General features: G+C 43.7%; 1 protein-coding gene across 3 annotated transcripts in view; it reads right to left on the bottom strand.

The window, feature by feature from the left end:
- AP1G2 (adaptor related protein complex 1 subunit gamma 2) overlaps nt 1-20,412 on the bottom strand; it is a 62,100-nt gene that overhangs the window by 36,878 nt on the left and 4,810 nt on the right. For all 3 annotated transcript variants that reach the window (XM_073632620.1, XM_073632613.1, XM_073632604.1), the window contains exons 3-9: nt 20,139-20,263; nt 15,516-15,657; nt 15,160-15,256; nt 14,924-15,000; nt 11,982-12,074; nt 1,296-1,376; nt 1,096-1,194 (exon numbers count right to left, since the gene is read on the bottom strand). In XM_073632620.1, the coding sequence (XP_073488721.1) occupies nt 1,096-1,194; nt 1,296-1,376; nt 11,982-12,074; nt 14,924-15,000; nt 15,160-15,256; nt 15,516-15,657; nt 20,139-20,263 (714 nt within the window). The remainder of the gene's footprint in view (nt 1-1,095; nt 1,195-1,295; nt 1,377-11,981; nt 12,075-14,923; nt 15,001-15,159; nt 15,257-15,515; nt 15,658-20,138; nt 20,264-20,412) is intronic.

The raw sequence follows: 20,412 nt of genomic DNA, 5'->3' as shown, positions 1-20,412 counted from the left end.
ATCCTTGCTACATTGATGTAATAACAGACTGACAAGTAAATGTTTTTACTAAATCACACATGCTAAGTGTTCATGTGTTCTATTCTGTGTGCAGTTTATACATAACTATATAGATACAAAGACTTGTAGGTGGAGATACAGTAATGGCTCGTTTACACGTGTGGCACATATAGCTACCCCTCAGAAAAGCATATCGCTTCTCAAGTTCTCAGAGGTGTTTAACAGGCGGTGAGGAGGCAATGTATCACCTCCTTACTGCTTGTTTAAAGCCCATAATGCCACAGCACTGTGCCAAAGCCACAAGCACTGCACATGGCTGCAGGTCAGTTGCGGTGTGGTCCCATTTACTTGAATGGAACGCTGCATTCAGTTGAGCAGTCTGGAGGCAGTAACTTCACCACACATGTCAACAAAGCCTAAAGGTGGCCCAGTGAAACATAGAAGGGATATCTGTTCCCACATTTGCTGGTATCATATGAGAGTGCCTGATGTGTGTGACTGCAGGACTGCCATGGGCTTAGCATGTATCCATGAGCCCAGAATCTGATTTTTGCAATCGCAGTGCTAGTGCTAGGCCATTGCAGTTTCCGCAAACCTTTTGTGGAAAGGGTTTAGAACTCTTTAGGTTTTTATAGCTGTCTGTCCCCCTGTTAGGGAGATTAACCCTCTCTATCTGTCCTGTTTACCGTTATCACTGAGAGTGAAAGTGAAATAAAATCCCAAACATTTGGTAGTCACCAGAACAGTAATATAAAGAAAATCTTCTAATGGGGACACAAGTTAATGACAACCAGGGAGTCCTTCACATTGGAGGGTTTTCCTCTTGCTTCTTGTTTTGACTACATAACAAGAAGCGAAGGGAAATCTCCCCAGTAAGACACAGACTGCAGAAAAACCTGCCAGGGATTATAACCCTCCCTTTCTCTCTCTAAAATGAAAAAGAAACGTTTTGCCTTTAGTTCAATTTTAAAATGAACTTTATGTCCTTTGGACGTTCTTTGGCTCAGCTGCATAGAACAAATTATTTCAGTACTGGTTGCTATAAATGCATTCATACGCTCTGGAAATTTGATTTATCTGTTTCTGAGAACTTACCCTTAGACCACTTGCAGATTTGGTTTCTACTATAGTAAGGACAGTTTCATACAGAACAGCATTGCCAGCGTTAGACTGGGTTTCTGTGCATGTGGACACCTGATAGAAAAAAATAAGTGAGGTCATGCCAGCTGTACAAGACTTGTGCATTCTTGAGAATACCATTATTGGACTAGGCTCTGTGCTGGCCACTTACTAACCTGAGCAAGCAGATCACTCATTGCATCACAGACACTCTCATTATTCTGTCCTAACACTCTAAATAGTCGCAGGAGTCTAACCTGAAAGAGAAAAGAATGGTCAAGCTAATAGTTGTCAACATACAGTTACAAGCACTGAGGCAAATATGCTTACTAAGCAAGAGTGAACATGCTTTAATCCACATAAGCATGGTGATTTATTATGTTGAGAAGTGAGACAACCAGAGCAGTGCATTCATTTAGCCTGACCTGATCAAGAGGGTATAACAAAAAGGAAAAATCAAATGTGTGAAGAGAGCTTTAATTCGATTAAATTAATAGATGGTGGGGCGTGGCCGCGTCATGAGAGCGTTAGGACGTGTCTCAGCAGAGCTCCAGCCAGCCCGCTTCTGTAATCCTCTCTGTGGCAGCTTAAACAGAGGACATACAAGCGCACCGGGATGCCACCGAAGCGGAAACCATCCCTTCGTTCCAGCTCCCTGGACGTCTATTTCTCGGGCCGTGGCAGAGGCCGCGACCAGACTCGCGAATCCAAGATGGTGCTGGGTGAGTGCTCCACAGCCACACGTGCAGCCTCCCTGATTCCTACCCCACAGCTACCGTTAGCTTCACCTCCTCCCCCCTCCTCACCTGGCTCCTCACAGGGCTCAGTCAGGTACCTTGGCCTGGGAGAAGCCCTGGGAGAAAGAGACTTACGGGCTGCACATTCTGTCTCTCCCCACAAAGGCTGATCTGAACAGTTTTGCAGCTAGGATGGAGAAAGTTCTGAGGCAGGATATTGAAGCCCTGCAACCTGACACGGCCCACCTCGGGGGTAGAGTAGAGGCTCTGGAGACCTCTGTGGAGGACATCACACCCACCCTACAGCCCTGCAGGCACACTGTAAAACACAGGATCAGCGTATTGACTCCCTGCTTGACCAACTAGATGATGTTGAAAACAGCAGCTGCAGGGTTAATATTCACATTAGAGGCCTGCCAGAAGCTACTGCACACAAGGACATAGTCCCTACCCTCCAAGGTATCCTTAAGCAGATCCTAGGCAGAGAGGCGCCGGATCATATTGAAATTGGTCACGCTCATAGAGCCTTAAGACCTCCCTCGGAAGACCTGGATAAGCCAAGGGACATTATTCGCAAACTCCACAAGTATTCGCTGAAAGAGCACATCATGTCTCGTGTCAGAGGTGTCCGCTAAGCGGACTTTGATGGAGCCAAATTGTCCCTATTTCCAGACCTCTCCCGACGCACCTTGATGCAAAGCAGGGCACTCAAGCCACTCTTAGAGGCCCTCCAAGATACCCACTTAAACTACCGCTGGGGCTTCCCCTTTAGCCTTTCGGTCACTAAAGATGGTCGCCAGGTCACCTTGCAAAATAAATCTGATTTGCCTTAATTTCTTTCTTGCCTTGGACTGCCTTCAATGGACATTCCAGATTGGCGCACCTCCCCGGAGATCCCTGGTCCTGCTCGCCGACAACCCTGGCAGCCTGTTCATCACAGGGGCTGGAACAGACCTCGCAATGGTCCAACTCGCATGGATGGCTCATCGCCTTCTTCATCAGTGGCCCCCTGAGTGACTGACTTAATCTTTACTGAACTCTCCCTTTCCCATAGGGATGTTGTTGTTTTTGCTGCTGCTGCAAATCACTTGCATGCACACCCAGGAACTGGGTGTGCCTTTTCGCTGAAGCGGGCCCACCTGCTGGGCTCACGCCTGATGCCTCCCCATCTACCCCCAATAGGTTAACTCTCCTAAGTTATGTTTCCCGGTTTGGGAAAACTGCAGCGCACTGATCGCCACCTCCTATTTAGCTATGGAGCCAGGTGCCGATCTTTGTGCCGTCGTTACTGGTATTCTTTGATCGCCTGCCAGGCATTCTGTTTACTGTATATTATGTTTAATTGTTGTTTTTTAGACCTTTATTTGTCTTCCCAGGACTCCTTTCATGGTTCAGGCTGCTGCAGGTCTCTTTTCACCGTTCCTGATGATTTCAACAGATTTCCACATATGGACTCCTTATGGATTCCCTGAAAATTGTGTCCTACAATGTCCGTGGCTAGGGCTCTCTGCATAAATGCAGTAAGTTATGGCTCGAGGCGAAGAGACTGGGGGGACCACATCCTTTTTTTGCAGGAAACACATTTTCGAACTGACTCGTTCCCCCGCCTTCCCACGCACCTGTATGATCAATGGTACCTTAGTAACTAACGTCGGTCAAAATCGAGTGGAGTGTCGATAGCCATACATAAAAGCTGCCCCTTTATTCCCCTACATCATTACGCTGACCTGGAGGGTAAGTTTGTCTTCCTAAAAGGCACCCTATTTGAATGCAAAAATTACCCTTTCTACGGTGTACACCCCAAATACCGGGCAACTTACATTCCTGAACAAGGTTCTGGAGTCTCTTTCCTCATTCCGGGAGGGGCAACTGGTATTAGGAGGTGATTTCAACGTAAGCCCTGACCCACAGCTCGATACCTCCTCTGGCCACTCAGTACATTCCTTTGCATTTCTTAAACACTTTCGGAAGTCCCTGCATGCTTATTGTCATGGTTATGCAATAGAGTTTTCTCTGTCAGCTTACCTGTCTCCATGTGTTCATCTCTAAAGACCAGCTGCCTCTCACCTGACTGGTTTTATAACCTCTTCTCTAAGCATGGCCCCACCCCAGGCCCTATCAGGGAACCCTATATTAACCTGTGCACTGCAAGCCAGCAGTGCTGATCAACCATTGTGTGTTAGCCTCCGTGTGTACTTGCTGTGTTTCCTACGTCTGATTCCTGTTACCGACTTTGGCCTGTTCTCGACTCTCCCTGTCTGCTTGTTACCCTGACCTTTGGTTTGTTATGTTTATCCTTGTCTGCTAATCGCCCTGACCTTTGGCTTACCCCTTACTTCCCTGTCGTTCCAGCCTGCTGCCTCCTTCCTCTTCTCCTGTAAGTCTACGGTGAGCTGTGAGACCCTGGGGGCCACCACCTGGAGCCAGACTGCAGCGCAGTCCATCCTCACCACTAGAGGCTCTGGTGAACACCCGCTGGCTCTTAGGCTTTCACCACACATCTGGTGTGGTGAAAGCTACATCCTCCAGCTGCCTGCTCGCTGGGAAGGTGAATCCATCCATCCGTTGAGGATCTAAGTACCATCTTCTACCCATGGTTGCCCTAGATGGGACCACTGGAACCTACTAACAGCGCCTCTCAACAAGCACCCCTAGGATCGGTTGCTCCATAAGCCTGAGTGACACTCCGCCGTATGGCGAGTGTGTCCACCCTTTCTGGTAAGCGTATTTACCCCTTTTACTTACGTGTGGACTCTGAGTATATAAAGACTACTCATTTTATTTAAGAACATCATCCACATATGTTCTCCCTTTCTCTCAGTAGGAGTATCATGTTGTTTAAGCTGATGAACTTTTACCTCATTATGGACACTGCTTCCAGCAACTGGAGTCTGTTTTTTTCAGTTTATCTATCGTAGCTTTTAATTACTACACGTGGAAATATTTGCTGTTATACACAATATATATGTAGATGGGGTGTTAGTCCTCCCCTCTGTTCTCATCTCACCTAGCGCTGCATTTATTTATTTTTACTTTTGTACATGGGCAAGGGACTAAGAGGTGCGTTGTGGTAGATTCATACTTCATACAAGAACAGGTTCTGGTATCCTTGGACTGGCTCCATGACCAATTTGGTCGATTCCCGCTGCATGATTGGCGCTACAGGCAGTTGTGTAATTTTGTCCTCAGCTTGCCTCAGGGCATCAGACCCCCTTCCTCCCTCACTTCATTTGAGAAGCTATGTATGTCAGCTGCCCCCATTCCACACTCAATCTTAGTCTTGTATGAGATGCTGCAAATGACAGAGTCTAGGGGTAAGCCAGTCTGCATACGGGAGAGGGAGAGAGACTTGCAGCATACGTTCACAGAGACTCAGTTGGACCACCTGTATCGCCTTACCCATGCGAGTTCTGTAGACACAAAGATGCAGGAAAATTGCTTCAAACTATTGACCCGTTGGTATAGAGTACCTGCTAACCTGGCCAGGATTTTTCCAACAGTTTCTGATGCCTGCTGGAGAGGCTGTGGGCTGAAGGGCACTTACCTATATATTTGGTGGGAGTGCCCAAGGCTCCGGCCGTATTGGCAGGATATCAGGGCTCAGATCAAAGTGATCTTGGATATTGAGATGCCTGACTCTCCCTTGGAGTTCCTGCTCCACATGCCGTCTATTCCTCTCAGCCATTACCGCAAGTCGGTCCTACCTCATCTCCTGAATGCAGCCAGGTGCTTGATCCCTGTTCACTGGAAAACAGCCCATGTTCCTGGGCGAGCTGATTGGATCCACTTGGTAAATAACATAATGGCTGCAGAGGAGTGGATGGCAACATGTAGGAACTGATATGAAAAGTTCTATGGGATTTGGGCCACCTGGAAACATTACACTGCCAGTGTATCACAGTCCCCACAGCCATCAGCCTCAAGGCCCCATACACCCTTATAGTCGAGGATCTGATCTAGCTTAGTTTTGTTAAAGTTCAAGGCAGACCTGTCTGGTTTTGTGGAATATTTTTTGAATTATCATTCATCTTCTTAGTGATAGTGCTGGCTGTTATGTGTGTTTTTGTTTTTGTTTCCTTCTGTTATTTAATTTGTTTTATTTTGTTTCTCTACCACTTTTATGCTTGATCCCTTCTCATCCCCCCACCCCCCCACCCCCACACACACACACACCTTTACCTACCCCGGCCCATCCTGGTCCTCATAAGCATGTTTTACAACTGGGATCATAGCTATTGACTGGTTCAATGCGGGTATAAGATTGCATTTCAACATGTATAGTTTTCGATGGATATGCCAATACACTTTGATTGCCAAATTCAAGTCTATAACCTTTGCCTTCGTGCCAGTTTGGGCTCTCTGTTCTTTGTAAGCTCAAGGTATGTAATATCAAAATAAAGACTACATAAAGACTACATAAAAATGAATAGATGGCTATGAATAAATTAGCATTTCTGTTACTGCTGCCCAGTTTTCACTTGGGTCAGGTCTGGTTTATTATAACACACTCTTGGTATTAAACAGACTGCATCTTCCCTGGTGTTGGAGTGTTGTCGCTGGCCATGCTTTTGGATGGACCCATTTTGGGCTGTGGGTAAGACCTCTTAGCTGCCCTCTGCATTTACAGTTGATCCTTTTTTCTCTTTTTGGATCGCATCACCACAATATTATTTTTATTTTAACCTTCACCTGTAGGCTTGCAACCGCTGACCTTTAGGCTTGCAACCAATGACCTTTCTATGAGTTTCCAGGTGTATTTATGCTCCTGATTAAGAATAATACTGGAAAAAAGGTTGGGGAGCTTTTACAACAAGACTGTGACACTTAAACTTATGACAGTTATATATGGGGTTTTGGTCTAAGCCTACAGTTTATGTTTTGAGATATGGTTTTATCTTTTGTAAAAAAACATTGTAATAAATTGTTTATATAATATATATATTATGTTTTTGAATTATTTTTGGTGCCAGGAAAGTCCCATACACCCAGGGTACAATTTGTTGGATAGACTATTTCTGGGATGTTGGCATCCTAGTAGTCTCCAATCACACCAATTATCTTCTGCTATGATTAAATTAGGAGTACATTTATTTTTGGGCCCTGACAGCAGAATGTAAACAAACAATGGCAGCATTTAAAAAAAAAAAAAAAAAAAAAAAAAAAACAGGATGGGAGGTCACCCCCCAATTCATACCAGGCCCTTTGGGTCTGGTATGGATTTTAAGGGGAACCCCATAGCAAAATATAAAAAGAAATAGTGTGAGGTCCCCTCCAAAATCCAGACCAAACCCGCCCCTTAACAACCGTCTCTGAAAATGAATTATTTAATTAACGAATTCCTGGAAACAAAAAACTTAACAACATTTTCCCGTGTGTACATGTCTAGTACTGGTGCTGCTGCCCAGTTTTCACTTAGGTTAGGTCTGTTTTAATATAACACCCTCTTGGCCTTAAATTTCCTCTATCGCAGATACCCACCAAGTATGGATAAAAAGTTGAGTAACCCATTGGCACTGGCCTAAATTAAAAACCATGGGATAACACATGGATAATACAACCTGCTCTTTTTTTCCCTGTGGATTATCTTTTTTTTTTTTTTTTTTTTACAAGGATAGCTTTTCAATGTGATGTTCTCTTCTCTTATACTCCTCAGTTTTTTACTACTTCACAGCAGACTTTAATACTTTGAGCATCATAGCAGCTTGTTACTCAATTAAAGGACCGTGCTGTTCAAAAGTTTTAGGCACTTATGACAAATTGCTGTAAAGTGAGGATGCCTTCAAAATAATGCAATGTTACGTTTAATTTTTAAATAGTAATTGAAAAATCAAATCTAAAATTTTAATCAAATCAATATTTGGTGTGTCTACATTTTGTGTTTAAAACAGCATCACTTTTCTCAGGTACACTTGCTCAATTTTTTTAAGGAACTTGGCAGGTAGGTTTCTCTAAACATCTAGGAGAATGAAACTGGGACTTAGCAAATGCCATCCTGCATGAAGGAGGGAGTATCTGCCTGTGTTTTTCAGCATTGAGAAGCCCATCAATTCTGACCAAATCCCAAAATACATGTGCAAAAAAGCAGCCCTGAATCTGCAAGGAACCCCCACCATGCTTCACTGTTGTCTGTAGCAGCTCATCTTTTTAGCACTCTCCGTTCATTAAATGAACAAATTGCAGATGAACAAATATTTCACATTTGGACTGTTCAGAGCATGCCATTTTTCTGCACACCAGTTCTTGTGTTTTGTGCATAGGCTGCAAGTCTTCAATGAAGATCACTTCTGACCAGACTTTTCTAAACAGTGGATTGGTGTGCCAGGGTTCCACTGGTTTCTGCCAAGTTTAAGCTGTGGGTGCTGCTGGACATCTTCTAAAGGAAAGCCAGCATGATATATACACTATATTACCAAAAGCATTGGGACACCTGCCTTTACACACACATGAACTTTAATGGCATCACAGTCTTAATCCGTGGGGGTTCAATATTGAGTTGGCCCACCCTTTGCAGCTATAACAGCTTCAACTCTTCTGGGAAGTCTGTCCACAAGTTTAGTAGTGTATCTATGGGAATGTTTTACCATTCTTCCAGAAGCGCATTTGTGAGGTCAGGAGCTGATGTGGACGACAAGACCTGACTCGCAGTCTCCGCTCTAATTCATCCCAAAGGTGTTCTGTTGGGTTGAGGTCAGGACTCTGGTCCAAATCATTTGGTGGAGGGGGATTATGGTTTAGGGTTCTTTTTCATGGGTTGAACTTGGCCCCTTAGTTCCAGTGAAGGAAACACTTAAGTTGTCAGCATACCAAGACATTTTGGACTATTTCATGCTCCCAACATGACTGCGCACCAGTGCACAAACAAGGTCCATAAAGACATGGATAAGGGAGTTTGGGGTGGAGGAACTTGACTGCCCTGCACAGAGTCCTGACCTCAACCCTATAGAACACCTTTGGGATGAATTAGAGTGGAGACTGCGAGCAAGGCCTTCTCGTCCAACATCAGTGCCTGACCTCACAAATGTGCTTGAATTGAAGCTGTTACAACTGCAAAGGGTGGGCCAACTCGATATTGAACCCTACGGACTAAGACTGGGATGCCATTAAAGTTCATGTGCGTGTATTGGTAGGCGTCCCAAAACTTTTGTAATATAGTGTATTTCAGTTGCTGCACTAAGTTTCTTTGATCAACCACTGCATTTTTTGGTCCTCAATGTGGTTTGTTTCTTTGTTTGTGCTTATGCAGAAGAGCTTGGTCAGCACATCTGGAAATCCCTCTCTTTCTTTCATTTTCTGTCTGTGAGGACTGATGCAATAAGACCACCCGTGTCCTATTGCTTTGCTCATTTTGCCTTGTAAGAGATTTTTTACACTGGACTGCTTTCAGCTGGTGTTAGTAGAGCATGACTTTCCCTCATCTAGTTTCTTTCCTCCTACACAGATGAATGTGTTTAATTCAATGATAGCATTTAACATACATGTTACCTTTTTGATCATTAACACGTTTGCTATTATTTTTTAACCATACATTGGACCACATCTTCATAATCCTTAAAGGCTAAATTCACCTTTTCACACAGAATTTCACTTTTCATAATAAATGAAGGTGACCATATTTTCAAAATGAAATCCGGGGACATATTTTTTTTTTTTTTTTGGCAGATTGTAAACAATTTTATAAGCATATTTTCCTCAAATTATATATGCAGTGTATGTGGTATGTGTTTATAGAATGATTTTACCGCCTGTCAGTGCCACCACATGAGTGCCCATCTGTGCCGCCTATCAGTGCCACTGCCTGTCAGTGCCCATCAGTGCCACCTATCAGTGCCACTGCCTGCCAGTGCCACCTATCAGTGCCACTGCCTGTCAGGGCCACCTGTCAGTGCCACCGCATGAGTGCCCATCAGTGCTGCTTATCAGTGCCACCGCATGAGTGCCCATCAGTGCCGCCTATCAGTGCCACTGCCTGTCAGTGCTGCTTATCAGTGACACTGCCTGTTAGTGCCCATCAGTGCCGCCTGTCAGTGCCACCCATGAGTGCCTATCAGTGCTGCCTATCAGCGCCACCGCATGAGTGCCACCGCATGAGTGCCCATCAGTGCCACTGCATGAGTGCCCATCAGTGCCGCCTAACAGTGCCACTGCCTGTCAGTGCCGCCTATCAGTGCCACTGCCTGTTAGTGCCCATCAGTGCCACCTGTCAGTGCCACCGCATGAGTGCCCACCAGTGGAGGAGAAAAATTACTTATTAAAATGTTATAATAGAAACTCACCTCCTTCTTGTGCCTGTACACTCTGTAGCTCCAGGCAATCCTGCCCCTCTGGACTACAATACCCATAATTCTTTGCACTACAGGAGGGAGGGGGAGGAACACTGTGCTCTGTTCTCTCCCCTATGTATTGCCGCTACCGGAGAGTGATTGGAGGAGAGAGCAGAGGTAGGAGGAGAGGGGCGGGATGCTGGGAGAGGGGGCGGTCATGTGTCCCTGGGATTGCGGCCGTTCTTGTAGCTGAAAGATGGGGAGGAGGAGTGGTGGCTACAAGTAGCACACAGTCAGGCTGGAGCTGCTCCAGCTCCTCCTCTCCAGCTATTTTGCGTACTACTCAACTATGTAGTGCAAGGGCCTGCTTGATTTGATACAGATTAAATAGATTGCTCAGGTGAGTCATCCAAGTACAATAGTTTGGGTAAATCTAAAGGAAATTGTACAGAGATTGTACAATCAAAGTGCATATTGTATGGCCAACTTTATACAAGCACATGGGAGGGTGTAGGTGAAGACATTCAGCTGTCACTGTTCTTGTGTAAACACACATATTTCACTTGCAGGCCCCGTTCATGTCTAGCATAGTGAGAGCTCATGCAGTGGTCGAGCCTGGCACGCTTAATAAGAGGCCGGCTGCCGGAACCAGTTAAAAGCACCTAGGTACCCAATATCAGAGGGAAACAGGCCATGGCACCTGAGTAGCAGATGGCAGCAGGACAACACTGGATCCACTGGGCAGGACAGTATTTGAATTCGGAAGAATGCTGCATAACAGGTAAGGGGGGAGAAAAAAAAAAAGCTAGTGGCTGTTTGACAAAGACTGAAGTTTCTCTTTAAGACCTCATTTACAATTGCAATCTGCATTTGGATTGCTCTTCAGAGAGCATTTTACAGGTGGTGAGGAGGCTTGTATAGCTTCTCATGGCCTGTTTAAATACCCTAAGTGCCAGACTACTGCACTGCAACTGCATGCATTGAATGGGTCACATACGGCGGGTAGAATGTGACGGGGATAAAATTCCTGCTGCAGATGCGAGGCAAAGCATCCCACCCACATCGTGTGTACACAACCAGCCACTGTCTTTACAGCTAAAGGGGGAGCAGTTGAGGGGTCATAAAAATGTGGCTCAACCACAGGGTGTAGCTGTTAGTGTAAATGAGCCCTCACTGAGTGCAAGTGTAACTGGGAAAATTGATGCTATTTTAAAAGGCAAAGAGTGGACATACCAAATACTGTTTTGATTACGTTTTTTTTTTTTTCTGTGTATACATTTTAATTATTATTAATTAATAAATAATAAACTATGAATTTAATTATTTTACAAAGCAACTTCACTTTACAACATTTTTCACAAGTGTCTAAAACATTTGCATAGTACTGTGTATGTGTAACCAAACATTATTCTTAATTTTGGAGAGAGCAGGGGCTGTCCTTTTTTGTTTGTACTTATCTGTGTCCCATTGGGGAGATTTCTCACTACATCTTGCCCAGAAAACACAACAGGAAGTGAGAGGAAATCTCCATCTTAGATAGACACCAGATTAAATGTCTCCATTGGAAGATCTGCTCTCTATTAATGTTGCAGTGAGAATTGTAAAATCTTTGACTTCCCATTACTTTCTGCCATAGTAACATCAGGACAGACAAGGTGAATCTCCCCAAGGGGAACACACACAGACTGCTCAATCTAAAACTGACAAGCATTTTACACAGTACAATATAAAATAAAAATGAATTTGTTGGAACAAAAAGTAAATTACAGTAGCCAGAAGGACAGTAATATAAAGAAATGGTTACATACATATTAATGTGGTTGCATGACACAAAGAGTAGTGCACTGTAGGGCACCTATGTTACCTGTAAAAAGGGGTCAGTGATGCCTGCCACAGCGTGCTCTGGAGAATAACCGGACATGACCTGCCTTAATTTTTGCAGGAGAAGTGGGAGAATCTAGATGACATAAAAAAAAAATATTTGCCATCAAAAAATAAATATTGGCAATACTGAAAATAATTATCTTTTGCTCAATACTTGTAGTAGTTCTGGTAGTACTTTTTGTTGTCATTTGTTCTAGTATTTCTTGTACGTGTTACACATCACTCGAGTGTTATAGGTTCCTATATGCAAAGGGGTCTCCTCATTTAGAAACAATCTTATCCCTTCACTTTTTTTTTGCACATGGACTATTAGAAGCATGCTGCATCATCTACTGATAAATGTATAAATCAATAACTATGATACCATGTTAACTTCTCTGCTGTATGAAGAAAGATGAATACACTCACAAGCATGTGTCAAACACAAGGCCAGCAGGTCTAAATCCAGGCCACCAGGCCATTTTATGTGGCCCTCTCACCTCTCCTGCAGCTGTGGCATCCCCCTCATTCCTGTCCCTACCTTATCTCAGCAGTCGACAGCCGAGAGGAGGACAGAGCTAAATAATCTACCAGACTAAACTTTGTAAAGATCAGCTAAGCAGCAATCGAATCCCTCCACAGACAAGTCAATACAGTCAGGGGCGTATCATGAAATCAGTGGGTCCATGTGCAAGAACAAATGTGGGGCTGGCATTGCTAAAAAAAAAGTGTGGTAGTGGTTTAAATTGCACTTAAATATTGGGCGTGGCTTAATTTTTGTTTTTAATTTTTATTTAATTTTTATTATTTAATTTTTTATTATTGTTTACAATTTTATTTTTTATTATTTTTTTGTATTTGTTTTTTTTTTCACAATGTGTTGAGGTGGGGGGGGGGGGAGTGGACAGTGGCAGTAGAGCAATGGATGGTGTCAGTAGGTTTTTTTTCTATTATTTATTTTTTTACCATTTATTTTTTCATTTTTTTCACAATGCTTTTTGGGGAATGAGCAGTGATCACTGACTGTCCATTCAGGGGTGGACGGTGTTAGTAGTTTATTGTATCTTATTTTTTATTAATTTTTTACAATAACATTTTTTAATACTTATTGCAATTCTTTTTTTTTTTTTTTTTTCTTTTTTATCAACTCTGTTGGGGGGCTTTGGTGAGATATCAGGGATCTAAACAGACCCTGGACATTTCCCCTTTGAAACGGAGAAAAGGAATGGAGGACAGAGATTCAGCAGTCCCTTTTTCGACAGCCTCAGCTGCACTGAAGATAAATGAACAGGAGACTGAAGGTCCTGTTTATTCACAAACTGTAGCAGAGTACACACAGCTTGCAATGCTTCAGTTATGAATGGACAGTCAGTGATCACTGACTCTGCTCATTCAGAAAAGGAAGGGGCCGGTAAATTACATATTTGCTGGCCCCTTCCTCCGCTTTCCACCCTGACACATCCCCAGCAACCGACGGGAAAGGAGGAAAGCCGGGCTGTGGGGCGGGGGGGGGGGGGGGCTGGAGGAGGATACAGGAGGACACCAGGGGGCCAGTGGAGGACACAGAGGGGCCAGAGGACACAGGAGGGCCAGACAAAGGGGTCAGGGGAGGACACTGGAGGGCACCAAGGGGCTGGGGGAAGACACAGAGGGCCAGAGGAGGACACAGGGGGGCCAAAGGAGCACACAGGGGACAGTCAGAAATGGTGTGGCGGTGAGGGCAGTTACAGGCACCAATCACCCTGTATGGCTTTTAGTGAAGCAACTGACAGCCATAGGAGGGAGAGGAGGAGAAGTGGCTGTCAGCTGCTTCACTAAAAGCTATACAGGGATATCGGTGCTTGTAACTGCCCCCACCACCACAACGATTACTCCTGACTGTCAACCAGGGACAGATCATCCATGGGTGCAATGTGGGTCAGAGCCCCCCCCTTGGGGTCCGTGTTCAGTGAACACCCTGCACCCATGCCTGATACACCACAGAATACAGTATTATGTCACAATTTGTACAAGCTGCTGTTATTTTTATGGCTGTTATGACATGGTTGTCTGAACTTGAACAGGTCCTACAAATACTTAAGCACTCCAGTTTTTCTGACAAATGCAATATTTCTAGACAGGCTTGGTCTGTGAATATCTTTAGCTTATTCAAAAAAAAAGACTGCGGCATAACACAGAGACAAGGTAAGGTTAAACGTCTAAATCTTTGTACATTAAAATAGATGTAAATCCAATCACTAACCAATTTTCTATCATCTTTAACATATTAATTTAACTTCAAAGTCATCTTCATTCTATTTAAATCTGTAGCTTTCATTAATTAAATAATACCTGGTGATGCTGCCATGAAGGTCTTTGTTCAGGCACTTCCTGCTATAGGGTGACAAGGTTCTGTTAACTGTCCTCAATTCTAGGGCAGTTGTACGGGCTCCATTCCTGTACTGAAATTGGTTACTATGATTACACTGAACACTGTAAACTTCTCACTGCGTGCAATAGAAGCTGCAGTAGTTCAGATACAGCCCATCTTAATTCATAGCTGGAGAACATCCAGCATCATCTAGCTTGTTCCTCCATAGCCTTATGATCCATGAACACTGGAGCTGATAAACTGGAGTTTATTGGAGTTTGGGCGTTTTTTTAAAAGCCCATAAACTCCACTCTATGTTAGCCTATGTGTCCATGCACAGAGAAGCAAAGGGACTTAGTATGTAATGAAAACAGAAAGGTTTATTGTAATATTTCGCTAGCATGTTATTTAGGGGGCAAAGGAGGAACCAGGGAAGGCAAAATATTAACAGATTCAACTTTAGCTTTTTTTTTACTTATTCCACAAGCTGACACCATCACATTTACCTCCAATTTAGTTACTTTATGCATTTTCCTTAATAAAAACCTCTAGTGATTGGATCGTGTCACATTTGCATTATAGTCTGAAGTTACCTTGCGAAAGCGTTTACATCCTTCAGGATTCCTTAGGCAGATCTCTGTAACCAGAAGTACAGCTCCGTACAATACACCTGCAATACACCCACACCAATTGGTCAATGTCCTGGCTCATATTAATTGTATATGCACACTTACAACTTATCCACCAAGCTTATACAATTGCCCTACTTTCTGATTGCATACACTGTCATGATATTATCAGCAGCATCTATAGGTTTGACCAGACTCACCATGCCTCTTTTCTGCCAGTAGTTCCTCAGCGGCTGGGATAAACATTTCCACTAAATCAGGGACCTTCCGGATAATGTGCACAGCACAGAGGACAGCCTGTGGATGTGAACTGGTGGTGAGAAACGGTGGGATGGAAGTAAAAGGTGAGCATGCGCAAAGAAAGAATTGATTGGAGAAGGAAAGTTAAAAGTATATTGATCTTTCTGCAATAAAGAGGAGTGGAAATGGAAACTGGATCATAACTTTTTTTCAGATTCTCTTCTTTGCCCTCCCTCCCTGGTCTTTCATGTCTTTAGGCACATATGTTTGATGTATTACTTTCCCCTTCACAATACACTAAATTTTATTGCAGCACCTTTTTCTTGACATGGGAATTTGAGTTTTTCAGAAGATGCTCCACTTCTCCAGCTAGATCCCGACACATCTCAGTTGATCCCATGCAGGCCAATGTGCACAGTGCCAAGCCTTGCACCACAGAGGAGCTATGTTCTAGGTCCCTGGAGTGGAAAACACAATAAACAAAATGAGTGCAAAATCCCACTGGAGCCTGAGACCGGAAGTGACGTCGTACCAGGAAGAGTTTAATCCCACTGACTGCTGTTGTGTTTTATATGTAAGCAGAATTTAAATTATAAAAGTGTTATTATACGGTTTTACATTATTAAGGCATCCTCTTTATTCCGACATGGCATGGGAGTAACATGCATTGCCTGGGTAAGGCGCTCTCAAAGGGACCAGCATCCTCATCCTCAAGGAGATATACCCGACAGAATACGAGTACCCTAGTGAGTGGGAGGCCACACTACAAGACCCTTTTTCTGGACATCAGCTGGAAACAACAAGTTGGATAAGATTACACATGTGCTGTATCATATCACTAAGGTGGGAGCACTGTGAGCACAGAGGTGCACAGGAAGTGGTCATAGAAGCACTGGAAAATTTCTTCAATAAAGATATCACTTTTTTTTTGATGAACTATCACCTAATGATTTGATATATGAACTGGCACGATTGACTATGCAGTGAATATTTTGAATATTAGTTCAAAATGGTATTTTTACAATACGCACTCCTCTCCTGCCCATACTACCCACTGCCATACACTCTGCACTTCTTTCCTGCCCATACTACCCACTGCCATACACTCTGCACTCCTCTTCTGCCCATACTACCCACTGCCATACACTCTACACTTCTCTCCTGACCATACTACCCACTGCCATATACTCTGCACTCCTCTCCTGCCCATACTACCCACTGCCATACACTCTGCACTCCTCTTCTGCCCATACTACCCACTGCCATACACTCTACACTTCTCTCCTGACCATACTACCCACTGCCATATACTCTGCACTCCTCTCCTGCCCATACTACCCACTGCCATACACTCTACACTTCTCTCCTGACCATACTACCCACTGCCATATACTCTGCACTCCTCTCCTGCCCATACTACCCACTGCCATACACTCTGCACTCCTCTTCTGCCCATACTACCCACTGCCATACACTCTACACTTCTCTCCTGACCATACTACCCACTGCCATATACTCTGCACTCCTCTCCTGACCATACTACCCACTGCCATACACTCTGCACTCCTCTTCTGCCCATACTACCCACTGCCATACACTCTACACTTCTCTCCTGACCATACTACCCACTGCCATATACTCTGCACTCCTCTTCTGCCCATACTACCCACTGCCATACACTCTACACTTCTCTCCTGACCATACTACCCACTGCCATACACTCTGCACTCCTCTTCTGCCCATACTACCCACTGCCATACACTCTACACTTCTCTCCTGACCATACTACCCACTGCCATATACTCTGCACTCCTCTCCTGACCATACTACCCACTGCCATATACTCTGCGCTCCTCTCCTGACCATACTACCCACTGCCATACACTCTGCACTTCTCTCCTGCACATACTACCCACCCCCGTAGACTCCATACTCCTCTCCTACACATACCTCCCACCGCCATACACTCCGCACTCCTCTCCTGCTCATACTATCCACTGCCATGTCCTCCACACTCCTCTCCCTGCACATACTACCCACCGCTGTAAACTCTGCACTCCTCTCCTGTACATAATACCCACCACCAAACACTCCACACCCCTCTACTGCACATATTACCCACCGCTGTACACTCCGCAGTGTACATTCCCTATATAACATTACCAGAGTCTGCACTATGTAAGTCATCTCAGACTCACTTTAATATTGTTTGCTGGATTATTCGCTTTCTTAAGGCTTATGATATTAACACGTATCTTATATGAAGACTGGTAGCGCAGCACAGATATATAAATTGTGTGAATACAATTGCATGCACGCAGAAACCCAAACATATTTTTAATTTTCCATTTCCTAATTTTTGGGGCACTATTTGTTATGTGTGTGTAAGGCACTAGATTTGAACTGGTAGCGCAGGGGTTAATCATCAACACATTCATAGGATTAGAACCCCTGTCAGTTTTTTTTGCCATCTGTGTCCCATTGGGGAGATTTCCCTTCACTTCCTGTCTGAAACATACATAGAAAAATAGAAAAGTGACGGTAGAAAAAGACTGAGTAGTCCATCGAGTCTGCCTATTTGTTTGTTTTTTGTTTTGTTTTTTATAAAGCACTTGCTGACCAGCGCACGATGATATACGTCGGCACAATGGCACAGCTGGTCAAATGGGGGTACCTGTACGTCCCCTTTAAGTCGCGGCTTAGTGGGTGCGCACGCTGCCGCATACTCCGTGAGCGTGCCCACGGGTCCCGCAGGCTCGATGTCTGCCGGGGGCCCGCGATCATGACACGGAGCGGCAGAACGTGGAGATGCCTATGTAAACAAGGCATTTCCCTGTTCTGCCTAGCAACATGACAGGGATCTACTGCTCCCTTTCATCGGGAGCAGTGATCTCTGTCATGTTGTAGTGAGCTCATCCCCCCCACAGTTAGAATCACTCCCTAGAACACACTTAACCCCTTGATCGCCCCCTAGTGTTTAACCCCTTCCCTGCCAGTGTCATTTACACAGTAATCAGTGTATTTTTATAGCACTGATCACTGTATAAATGTCACTGGTCCCAAAATAGTGTCAAAAGTGTCTGATGTGCCTGCTGCAATGTCGCAGTCATGATAAAAATCGCAGATCGCCGCCATTACTAATAAAAAAAAATTAATACAAATGCCATAAATCTATCCCCTATTTTGTAGACGCTATAACTTTTGTGCAAACCAATCAATATACGCTTATTGCGTTTTTTTTACCAAAAATATGTAGAAGAATACATATCGGCCTAAACTGAGAAATACATTTTTTAAAAATATATTTTTGGTGATATTTATTATAGCAAAAAGTAAAAAATATTGCTTTTTTTTCAAAATTGTCGCTCTTTTTTTGTTTATAGTGCAAAAAATAAAAACCGCAGAGGTGATCAAATACCATCAAAAGAAAGCTCTATTTGTGGGAAAAAAATGACGTCAATTTTGTTTGGGTGCAACGTCACACGACCGCGCAATTGTCAGTTAAAGTGACGCAATGCCGTATCGCAAAAAGTGCTCTGGTCAGGAAGGCGGTAAATTCTTCCGGGGCTGAAGTGGTTAATCTTGTTGTCTGACTGTAGGTCTATGTTTATCCCAAGCATGTTTGAAGCCATTTACTGTTGACTGTCTCACTACCTCTGTTGGTAATTTAGTCCAATCTCATAGTCAAATCAGGAAGTGAGAGATAATCCCTCCAAAGTGAGGGAATCCCAGGGTGTCACCAGAACTAGGGTCCCCATTGGAAGATTTCTCCTCTATTACTGTTCAGTGTCATTTCAAAATTTGGGATTTTCTTTTACTTTCAACGATAATGGTAAACAGGACAAATAGAGAGGGTGAATCTCAGGCAGCAATAAAAACTGGCAGAGGTTCTAATTCCTTTCCACTCTATCCAAAAAAAAAGGTCTTGCCTTTATTTACAGTTAAGAATAGGTCAGAATAAAATAGCTGTTAGAGATGGAGTTAGCGTGTTAGTAGTGGAGTTTTTATCCATGTATATTATTTGGTATACAAATACAAATAATTATTGCAGATATCCTCAAGATGGTAAAATCACACAAGCCAATTACTTGAGTTGACAATTTTGTGTAGTCGGTTCTTCCTTGCCATGGCCTTTTGTATAAAATTGTCAATACCAAAAAGAATCTTTGGTTAGAACTTTAGGGAACAGGTTTAGATTGGTGGTTGTGAGGTAATAGAGACACTTCATAGTAATGAAGATTTGGTACATAGTTACATAGTAGGTGAGGTTGAAAAAAGACACAAGTCCATCAAGTCCAACCTATGTGTGTGATTATATGTCAGTATTACATTGTATATCCCTGTATGTTGTGGTCGTTCAGGTGATTATCTAATAGTTTCTTGAAACTTTAGATGCTCCCCGCTGCCCACCGCCTGTGGAAGGGAATTCCACATCCTTGCCGCTCTTACAGTAAAGAACCCTCTACGTCAGGGGTCTCAAACTGGTGGCCCTCCAGCTGTTGCAAAACTACAAGTCCCATCATGCCCTTGCCTGTGGGAGCCATGCATGTAACTGTCAGCCTTGCAATGCCTCATGGGACTTGTAGTTTCCCAACAGCTGGAGGGCCGCCAGTTTGAGACCCCTGCTCTACGTAGTTTAAGGTTAAACTTCTTTTCTTCTAATTTTAATGAGTGGCCACGAGTCTTGTTAAACTCCCTTCCACAAAAAGGTTTTATCCCTATTGTGGGGTCACGAGTATGGTATTTGACTCCTGAAGAATGCTGACCCATCACACTGAAAACACTTAGGGACTCAGGGTATGCCATGTCTAAAATGTATATATACAGTATGTGTGCATAATGTTTACAAAGCATCATTCACTGTCAGCTCTTTTGCAAAATAATTAATTTCATGGGCCAGCATACTGAACATGGAGGGTGCTAAGGTGCATTATCTTACCTCTTCATGCTATTGGTTATGAGTAGATGAGCATCTTGTCTTTCATCGAGCAACATCATTGCACCAAGGTATCCAATCCGTTTGTCAGTAAATTTGGGTGAAGCTATCAGTTTCAAACACTCCATCTGAAATCAGAGATAGAATAAACATAGAAGGTTAGATTTTTGCAGGTTAACCTGCTACAATTAGGTTCCAAACTCCTCCACACAGTACAATTTTTATTGTACAAACAAAAAATAATAATGTACAGTAAGCTCTCTATGCTAATTGATCA

Source organism: Aquarana catesbeiana, linkage group LG01 (assembly GCF_042186555.1).
Source record: "Aquarana catesbeiana isolate 2022-GZ linkage group LG01, ASM4218655v1, whole genome shotgun sequence".
NCBI lineage: Eukaryota > Metazoa > Chordata > Amphibia > Anura > Ranidae > Aquarana > Aquarana catesbeiana.
The sequence above is the reverse complement of the archived record's forward strand: the minus strand, read 5'-3'. Positions and strand labels throughout refer to the sequence as shown.